Source organism: Zingiber officinale, chromosome 6A (genome assembly GCF_018446385.1).
Source record: "Zingiber officinale cultivar Zhangliang chromosome 6A, Zo_v1.1, whole genome shotgun sequence".
NCBI classification, from domain to species: Eukaryota; Viridiplantae; Streptophyta; class Magnoliopsida; order Zingiberales; family Zingiberaceae; genus Zingiber; species Zingiber officinale.
In genome coordinates, this window is record NC_055997.1 from 109,247,866 (window position 1) to 109,258,713 (window position 10,848).

The following is a 10,848-nucleotide window of genomic DNA, read 5'->3' on the forward strand; positions in this document are numbered from 1 at the left end:
ATTTGTATTTACGGTCGGATCGTGGTCGCGATCCAATCGTAAATAATTGCAATCGTTTCTTGGATTTACCGTTACCACTATATTATAGTTTTTGTTCGGAGTGAGTGGCTGAATGCCGCCTGGAGACCTCCGGTGGTGGATAAGTGGTCAGGGTGTGCTTCGGACGACCTCCGACCGTCCACTCCGAACAAAAACTATAACCTGATGGGGACGATGAATCTAAGAAGGGGTCATAACTATTTACGATCGGATCGTGGTCACGATCCGACCGTAAATACGAATGACACATCCCTTAGACTATATCTGAGCATAAATATCAGTGACACATCTCTTAGACCATCTTGCCTCGCAATCCGACCGTTGGAACGCCGCATAAGATAAATGCCATTTCCGCCATTTTTTTTCCCGTCGCCTCGTGTCGGGATTCGCCTTCCACTAGCGAGTCAATCTCCTCCTCCGTCTCCTCGGTTGCTGCTCAATCCCTCTCTTCGATGGCCGTCGTCGCGGAATCGCAGCAGGAATCGGAGGTAGTACTCGTGAATTGTTTTACTCGATCCCTGTGGTTTTTGTCGGATATCCTTCCACGATTAGGGTTTAGGGGTGATCTTCTCCTCGCCATCAGGTTCAGCTGCCGTATTATTTATACTTTCTTCTAGTTTTATCTGTTCATTTGTTCGTCTAGGCTTGGAGATTTGTTGGTTTTGTTGAGTTTTTTTAATATTGAACTCATTAGGTTTGTGTTCTTGTTACGATTGTTGAATAGTTGAATTGGATTTAGGGGTGCTATCAGATGGATTTTCCAGTTTGATTATAATTTTTTTCTCAGAAGCTTTTGCTTTGTCTACAAAATTTGGTCTTTTCCCTTCTCACTGTGTTGTCTTTCATATGGCATTATTTTCTTTTCACACGGTTCAGTCTAAAATTTAATCCACCTCTCAATACAGTCTCCTTCCAAGGCTTCACCAAAGGAGAAGGGATGGATGCTTAGTGATTTCGATATAGGGAAGCCCTGGTGCCTCTTCCGCTTCTTTTTCCTCCTTTAGGATCAACCCTTCATCTTCCTCCTTTATGAGCGACTTTATTGTGGCTTGCTTTTATATAAGAGGTGTCCAAGTAATCGAAAGGTAGATATGGTGAGCAAGTAATCGGCGAAAAAGAACATACCTATGTGAGATTTGGTTTATAAATTCTGAAGAGCTTTTTAATTTGTTTGTGATTGTTTTTCGATGGCAAGTTATTCTTCGATATCTTCTCCGATCTTCTTCATCATTGTGAGTTTTTCATTTTGTACAAATCTTTTTCTTATGAAGCAACAATGATATCAGAGCTATAATGCTCGAGAAGAAGAAAGCCCCCTCATTGACGTCTGTGTTGCATTTCGGCGATTGCGGTAATCGAGCCCTTCTCTCGGCAACAAAAAGGGGAAACTCTATTTTTCTCCGTTGCTGCGACCACATCGGGCCATTGTTGACTGACGTCCGACGTCGGAAAATGCTCGATGACTGGCGATCGGAAGTAGAGGTTGTCAAATCGTGTTCATCGCAATGAATAGGTCACGACAAAGAAGAAGAACAGTAACTGTTTATTGTTCCTCCGTCAAAAACTTTTGAGAAAAAGTTTGATTTTAAAAAACGCGTTAGATAAAATGTGTGAAGAAAAAAAATTGAACAGAAAGTTTTTTTGTATGGTAAAATTAATTGAAAAAATTAAACTGTGTTTTAATTTTTCAATTAATTATATTTATTTTTGTTTGGATTTGCATGATTAGAGCATATTGGTTCAATCCGAACCGGTCTAATTCATTTGAACTAGACTATATCAAATTAGGTTGGTCCAAGCTGAACTCCGATTTGGTTCAAACCATTGGTTGGTTTAACTAGATCAATAAAGATGGTTTAATTAAATGAGCTTAGATTAAATAAAATCAACTGAATCTTCCAATTTAATTAGTTCTAATGAGGACAAGGGGATAAGCTAATACTAAGGATAAGATTTCCCAATTCACCGAGCCTATGTGTCAGTCAACTAGAACTTCTCAAAGAAAATGTTTTTCTTATTTGCTCATGGACCTTGTATATTTTTCCATATATATGTGAGAATTGAATTTGACTAGTTTTGTTATTGGTTTGTCGGTTTTGTACTAGCATTATTATTTTTAATTCTAGATACTACGAACAATATACACGATGACTAGTCGCAATATACGACAACATGAGTTTTGGGAGGAGATTAAGGAGTTTGATTATGACTGGGTTCATGGAGTCGAATCACTTATTGGTCAGCTCAATTGGTTGGTCTGGAAACTTGAGCTAGAAGGGTTTCTAGTCCTGGACAAACACAGAAGATGGGCTTGCACACCAACTATAGGATCGTTCTAAAAGGTGCATCTCAGAAGATGTGCAAGGATTTACTTCATTTAGCATGGGATCTTGAAGAATCATAAGAGGATTCAGAGGAGGATCCCGAACAATCTGACCCCGAAGAATTTGAGGAGGATCTAGAAATATATCCCGAAAAATCTGAGAAGGATCTAGAAATGGATCCCGAATAATTTGAGGAGGATTCAGAAGAAGATCTTAAAAAATCATAGGAGGATTCAGAAGAGTGTGTGGAGGATCCAATGAATCTGATGAATAATTCTGAGGCTAATCTTGCCTTCAGCGAGTCTGGGATGAATGGGATAGTATTACCTTGATTGCACTAGTATTTTTTCTAGTGGGAGTGATGCTAACTTATATATGGTATTAGTGCTTTGTTACTGTTGTTATGTACGAACAGTTTTAGCTCAATTAGTTTTTCTAAAAATAATGTAATGGAATTTGTTGTTTCGTGTGAACAATGTTATATTTTATGAAAACAGTTAAGTTATGTGTTAACTAATTTGATTATGATTAGTTCATATTTAATGATCATTTCATGCGGAAATGATCATTAATTCGTTTAATTTTTTTAATTAGTTTATTTGATGAGATGTATGTGATGACATTGATCAATGTTGATTAGATTAGATCATACAAATGATGAGTGGAAACGTAGTTATCACTTGACTTTGTAAATCAACTTAAATTATATTGAGTCAATTACTAGTTGCATACATATGAATTACACTGAATAACTAAATAATATGTTTATTTATAGATTATGGCGAGTTGATGACTAAGAGCATCATAGTTGAACTCAATAAGGGAGAGAAATTATATGACGATAACTATAAAATTTAGCACCTCAAGGTACAATACGTTCTTGAGGAGTTACTTTGATGCCTATAGGGCATGAAAAAGGAAAGACTCCACCAAAGAATTGCTGTGGGAATATTGATTAAGTCCTTCTTTTTTCATGCCCTAAGGCATCACAACAGTTTTATAGTGGAGTTATTCCTTTTCCATGTCCTATAGTCATCAAAGTCACGTTTGTGCTGTGTTGTAGAACCATCAGCCAGCTCTTGTATGAACTGATTTACAACCTCAAGAACATATTGTATCTTGAGGTGTCAGATTTTGTAGTTATCTCCGTATAATTTTTCTTACTTATTGAGTTCAACTATGATGTTCTTAGTCGTCATAATCTATAAATAAGCATATTATTTAGTTATTGTGTAATTCATACCTATGCAATTAGCAATTGACTCAATGTAATTTGAGTTGGTTTACAAACTCAAGTGATAACTACGTTTTCACTCATCATTTGTATGATCTAATCTAGTCAATATTGATCAATTCCATCACATACATCCCATCAAATGAACTAATCAAAAAATAAAATGAACTAATCATTTCCACATGAATGAATCATTAAATATGAACTAATTATAATCAAGTTAGTTAACACATAACTTAACTGTCTTTCATAAAATATAGCACTGTTCATACAAAAACAACAGTTTCCACTATATTATTTTCAGAAAAACTAATTGAGCTAAAACTGTTTGTAAAATAACAAAACACTAATACCATAAATAAGCTAGCATCACTCCCACTAGAAAAAATATTAGTGCAGTGGGCAATACTATCTCGTTCATCCCGGACTCAATGAAGGCAAGATCAACTTCAGAATTATTCATCAGATTCATATTTAATAGATCCTCCACAATCTCTTTTGGATTCTCCTCTGATTCTTCATGATCTTTTTTTGAATCCTCAGATTCTTCGAGATCCATTTCTAAATTCTCCTCGGAATTTTCGGGGTCTATTTCTAGATTCTTAATGGTCAGATTCTTTGGGATCCTCCTCTGGATGCTCTTCTGATTTTTTAGGATCCCATGCTAAATGAAGTAAATCTATGCACATCTTTGAATATGAGATGCACCTTTCAGAACTATCTCATAGTTGGTGTGTTGTATCACTAAGATGTCCCAACAGTGACTGATATCACTAAGAAGTCCCAACAGTGATTGAACCAGAGCCCATTTTCTGTGTTTGTCCAGGATTGGAAACCCTTCTCGCTCGAGTTTCCAGAACAACTGATCGAGTTGACCAATAAACTATTTGACTCTATGAACCGGGTCATAATCAAGTCCTTAATCTCCTCCCAAATCTCATGTTGTCGTATATTGTGACTAGTCATCGTGTATATTGTCCGTGGTATCTGGAATTGAAAATAATAATGTCAGTATAAAATCGATAAACTAGTAATAAAACCGATCAAATTTAATTCTCATATATGTATGGAAAAATATACATAATCCATAAGCATTTATATTTTTTTTAGGAGTTCCAGTTGACTCACACTGGATCAGTCAATTGGGACTTAGCATTAACTTAGTCTGTTGTCCTCATTAAAACTAATCAAATTGAGAGATTCAGTTGATTTTATTTAATCTAAGTCCATTTAATTAAACCATTCTTATTGATCTGGTTAAACCAACCAATAGTTTGAACCAAATTAGGGTTCAACTTAGATCAACCCAATTTAATATAGTCTAGTTCAACTAAACTTGACTGGTTCGAATTAAACCAATCTACTCTAATCATGCAAATTCAAACAAAAATAAGCATAATTAATTGAAAAATTAAAACACAGTTTAATTTTTTTCAATTAATTTTACCATTAAAAAAAACTTTCTCTTCAATTTTTTTTCTTCACGCGTTTCATCTAATATGTTTTTTTTAAATCAAACTTTTTCTTAAAAGTTTTTGATGTAGGAATAGTAAACAGTTACTGTTCTTCTCTACCTCAACCTATTCACCGCGATGAACACGATTTGACAACCTCTGCTCCGATCACTGGTCATCGAGCATTTTTCGGCGCCAGATGTCGGCCGACAGTGTTTCCCCTTTTTGTTGCCAAGCAAAAGGCTCAGTTGTCGATGTGCAACACATACGCCAGCGAGGGGGGCTTTCTTCTTCTCGAGTATTATATCTCTGATACCATTGTTGCTTCATAAGAAAAAGATTCGAACAAAATGAAAAACTTAAAGTGATGCTCGGAGAAGAAGATCGGAGAAGATATCGAAGAAACACGCTTAGTGAAAGGTACTGTTCTAAGCAAAAATATATATGCCAAGACTCCTGAAGAAATAACCGAAATGAAGAAAAAATCATATGCCAGTGTTATTAGTAGTTTGATGTACACTATGTTGTATACTCGTCCTAATATAAACTATGTTGTTGGCTTAGTTAACCGTTTCTAGTTAAACCCAGAATCGAGACATTGGAAAATAGTGAAGAGGATATTAAGATACGTTAAAGGGATAACAGATTATTGTATCTGTTTCCAAGGATCTAAGATTAGTCTGAAGGGCTATATAGATGCATTTTGGGTAGGAGACCTTGATGATAGAAAATTCTCATCTGGCTATCACTTTTTGCTGAATGGTGGCACCATCTCATGGAATAGCAAGAAGCAGAGTTATGTAGCCTTGTCAACAATGAAAGCTTTGTGGCTTGACTTGTATAGCCTTGTCGACAATGGAACCCGTGTGACTTATGCAGCAAATGTGGCTTGGCTTGTATTGTGACAATCAAGCTGCTATAACTTTTTCTAAGAATCCCAAATATCACAGCAAAGGCAAGCATATAGAGATTAAATATAATTTTGTAAGGGCTATTGTTGATAAGAAATAGATAAGGCTTAAATATATCTCTACACGTACTATACTTGCAGATCATTTTACTAAGTCATTGATTAAAGAGTCATTTCAAGGATATGGGAAGTCATTTTACTATCTTATGGAATAACAAGAGGTAGATTTATATAGCCTTGTCAATAATAGAAGTTATGTGGTTTGGCTTGTGTACCCTTATCGACAATGGAAGCTGTGTGACTTACGCAGCGGATGTGGCTTGGCTTGTACTGTGACAATCAAGCTGTTATAACTTTTTATAAGGATCCCAAATATCACAACAAAAACAAGCATATAGAGATTAAATATAATTTTGTAAGGGATTAAGAAATACATAAGTTTTAAATATATCCCTACACATATTATACTTGCAGATCATTTTACTAAGTCATTGACTAAAAGTCATTTTAAAGATATGAGAAGTCTTTGTGACTTCGTAAAATGTAACACGTTGTAAAATGTCTTTGTTACATTTGAATAAAGTCTTGATAAGCATGTTGGTAGGTTGAGATTGGTCCACTCACATGGTTAATCATCTCTGTTAAATATAAATAGAGGTAAGACCGTTACTTATGAGTTAGCTTATGTAGCTGTGAATAAGATATACTCATAAGTTAAGGTCGTCTTGATAATTTTGTCAAAATGAGATCATTTATGTAATGATTGGAGTAAATGAAACTACCATTTACTGAATCTGCTTAAGGACAGATTGAAATTCATGTGTTAAATTCAAGATTAGACATTAGGTATGTATATATCGAAATCTTGTACGATGTTAAATTTTAAGCAAAACATACGCTCTTTTTAGTAAAGAGTAACATTGTAGCATTTAATTGATACCACATGTCCTATGGTGACAATAAGGGTAGTAAGAGAATGGATCTCTACTTTTCTACTATGTGAGACTCTTAAGATTATAAGATAATCTCAATCTTACCCTAAGTGACTATTTAGCTATCTACTTGGAATTCTAATTAGTGTCTGCTACTTTAGCATATTTCCTATTGGTTATGAATGATTCAATCTATGGAGCATAACTAGGAAAGCGATCGATTAAAATGAATAAATTCTATCTAAAAGGGAAGATTAATATTGATTTACATCTTTGGTATTTATTCACTGGTCGATCAATTATATTTTTTTGTTGAGTACTTAACATGTGATTGTTAGTAATTGTATTGATTGGAGATACGGTACATGTTCTCGACATGATAGTCAATATATGGGATTAGAGATGTTCATATTGATGTAAATAATTTAATCTGAGGTAAAAGCAAGTTATTGATGTATCTGATTCGTTCTATAGAGCATCTATGTAAGGTGTAATGATCTTCTTAGTAATAATTGCTTAGTGTGCTTACTGTCACATAAATTATTTTCCCTAAAGTATGGATTGGATGTTCTTATTTGGTATTTGTGGCTAATTAATATTTTGTTCTGTTTTTATGACTTGGTTATAATATAGTCTATGTGACTTTCATGGTCTTTATGACTAGTTAACCTTTATGGATTAACTTGGAATAGTGGAAGATGTAGGAGTTATGAAAATGAAAGGGTGTCTCTTCCCCTTCTTCTTCCTCCTTTATGAGCACGACCTTTCATCTTCTACCTTTATGAGCGACATTATTGTCGCTTGCCTTTATATAAGAGGCGTCTAAGGAATCGAAAGGTAGAAGTGGTGAGCAAGTAATCGACGAAGAGGAACATACTTATGTGGGATTTGGTTTATGAATCTTGAAGAGCTTTCTGATTCGTTCGTGATCATTCTTCTTACGGTAAGTTATTCTTCAATATCTTCTCCGATCTTCTCCGAGCATCACGGTGAGGTTTTCATTTTGTACGAATTTTTTTCTTACGAAGCATCAGGAAGAGGAAAGTTTGGCCATGTTTATCTGGCAAGGGAAAATAGGGTATGAGTTATTGAATCACTCATCACAGTTTTATCTTATGAACCTCCTTAAAGCTAATAATAAATATGTGCAAGTTGTGAATAATTCAAGGCTTGAAATTTGCACTGGCATGCCCTCTAGAATTTTGCATATAATGAATTTATTATTAAATACATAGCATTGTAGGGTTTGTTTTGCTGTTTGTTTCATCCTGTTATTTTATTCTTGAATTTTAAATATCAAACTGTGAACAGAGTAACCATATTATGGCACTAAAAGTGCTCTTCAAGAGCCAGCTCAAACAATCTTAAGTTGAGCATCAGCTCTGGCGAGAAGTTAAAATTCAGAGCCACCTCCAGTCACCCAAATATCCTACACCTATATGGATGCTTCTATGATCTGGTTTCAGAAAGCTCTAAGCTATAACGTTGTTGTTATATTTTAGTTGGATTCTGTTTTCCCACCATAGTTATCCTAGATTATCATTTGTTTCACAGGCTCGTGTTTACTTGATATTAGAATATGCAGCTCATGTTTACCATAGTTCTTTGCTAACATGCTTAACTATTGCTTTGTGTATCTTACAATGAGTGACAGAATAATCATCTACTTACTCCATTTTCTCTGACTTTTGTATGTGCACGAGTTATACATTTGTTTATCGCTCCAAATTATTGTGGATTCTCACAAACATGCTTATATTTATTATTGCATGAGTTTTGCTTTATCTGTTAATTGACACTAATCATTTATGTTTAGCATTCAGTTTTTAATAAATACATAAGTACGCCTGTGTTGTACATTTCTTAATTAGTCCATACATCTTGATTTCTGGTTCCTCTTTTGTGCCAATTCAGTACATCTGTTTTCCCCCTTCCCTTCTGTTGATTTGCGTATTGTGTTAACTTTTCAGTACATTGCATCGTTAGCACGATTACACAGAGATATTAAGCCAGAGAATTTATTGGTTGGTCTCCAGGTAACTGTAACTGTTATTGTTTTGCCTTACATGTAGTGATTAAAATTTTTACAAAATACATTTTTGGTGTTATAGGGTGAGCTGAAAATTGCAGATTTTGGGTGGTCAGTCCACACATTCAATCGTAGGCAGACCATGTGTGGAACACTTGATTACCTTCCCCCTGAAATGGGTATCGCATGTCAAATTGTTCTATATTATTGTCTAATAAGTTTTGCCTCAACTTATATTCTTTTCATCCATATACTTTGTCGTAGTGGAAAGTGTTCAACATGATGCTAGTGTGGATATTTGGAGCTTGGGTGTATTGTGCTATGAGTTCCTTTATGGAGTTCCTCCATTTGAAGCAAAGTTAATTGTGCTGAGTTCCTTTATTGCATGCCATTCTTAATAGTGCATGACCTGAAAAATAAAATTCCTTTCTCTTGCGAAGATAAATGCAACGGAAATTAAACAAAAAAAAAGCACAAGCGCGCTGATAATGATTTGTGGTTTGGAACCTCTAGTTTCTACTCCACGATCTATGGACTCTTAAGGTGAGTCACTCCTTGAAGACCGACTATATTTTCTCTTTTTTGAATCCCTTTGAAGTCAGTGAATCCTTGCAGAATACTGTTTATAAGAAGGATAAGAAAAATCAATAGTTGTACATAAACAAATATGAGCTTAAAGGTAGACTTTAAACTCTAAACATGTAAAGTTATAAAAGAATTAAAATACGACAAAGTGGAGTTGTAGAATGATTGAGAATGAGCTGACTTTGGTTATCCTTTTATAGCCCTCCAAGGGGTCATGGATAAACTCCAATAGTTCTATATTTATGTCAATTGATTCATTTAAGCCACCAATCAGCAGAAACTTATATCACAGAATTGATATCTGCCAGCCAACTGTTGTCTCTAGTTGATCTATCAGTCAACTCAAATCCAACCTAGTTAACTTAAAGCCACATTAGTTAACTCCTGTAGGTGAGATCTTCATCAAGTGGTCTTCTTTTTGCAAATTCAAATAATAACTCAGTCTACTCAACCAGAGCACATTATTGCTCAATCGACTGAGCCTCAACATAAAGCAAACAGAAATATTCTGTTTGCAGTAAATTCAACTTTAGTCGACTCCTTAATTGACTTACCCAAGGCTTATGCCTAATTTAGAATCTTCCTGAACCCAAAGTACAAATCACTCCACTCTGGCACTCTCACAACTCACTTAAGACCTTACCATCTGCAGCTTGACTTTACCAAGCCGTCTCCTGCTAAGTTATTAGTTCTTTGGATGTCATTCTTTATGCTTCACCCAATTTCACATTAACGATTGCTCGTTTAACTTGATGCAGGATTGTGAAAGTTGATCTCAAGTTTCCTCAAAGCTAACTGTTTCCCCTAGTGCGAAGGACCTTATTAACCAGGTGTGAAGTTTTCAGTTAGAGCACCTGTTTATATATAGCAAATTGCTTCCCCCCCCGGGTCAACGCGCACCCCTCTACTTCCCCTCTCTCCCCCGCCAAAAAGACGCATGTAACCTTAACCTTCTTTTTGTTTTGTTTTTTTTTTTGATTTTTTTTAACTCATACTTATATATTTTTAATTTTTAATTTTTAATTTTTAATTAATTTTAATTTTTAATTTTTAATTAATTTTATTTTAAAATTTTTTTATTCATACTTATATATTTTAATTTTTTTTTAATTTCATTTTTAAAATTAATTTTATTTTAAATTTTTTTCATTCATACTTATATATTTTAAAATTTTTATTTAGTTTATATATTTTAAAATTTTTATTTAGTTTAAATTTTTAATCAATTTTATTTATTATTTTTCATTAATATTTATATATATTTTTAATTTTATTTATTTTTATTTAATTTTATTTAGTTTTATTTTTTAATTAATTTAGTTTATTATTTTTTCATTAATA

General features: G+C 34.2%; 1 protein-coding gene across 4 annotated transcripts; it reads left to right on the plus strand.

Moving 5' to 3' along the window:
- The first annotated feature begins 407 nt into the window (after positions 1-407).
- On the plus strand, positions 408-9,364 carry LOC121997375 (serine/threonine-protein kinase Aurora-2-like). 4 transcript variants are annotated; one of them, XM_042551755.1, is made up of 5 exons: positions 408-527; positions 945-1,133; positions 8,864-8,929; positions 9,005-9,101; positions 9,187-9,364. In XM_042551755.1, exons 2-5 carry the CDS (start codon positions 1,131-1,133, stop codon positions 9,318-9,320), a joined length of 300 nt encoding a protein of 99 aa, XP_042407689.1. In that variant the 5' UTR covers positions 408-527; positions 945-1,130; the 3' UTR covers positions 9,321-9,364. The 4 variants fall into 4 exon arrangements, 2 of the variants coding, with proteins under 2 accessions (XP_042407689.1, XP_042407688.1); XR_006116263.1 differs by having other exon boundaries at positions 945-1,168; positions 9,005-9,280; XR_006116264.1 differs by having other exon boundaries at positions 945-1,012; positions 9,005-9,280.
- The last annotated feature ends 1,484 nt before the right edge of the window (positions 9,365-10,848 follow it).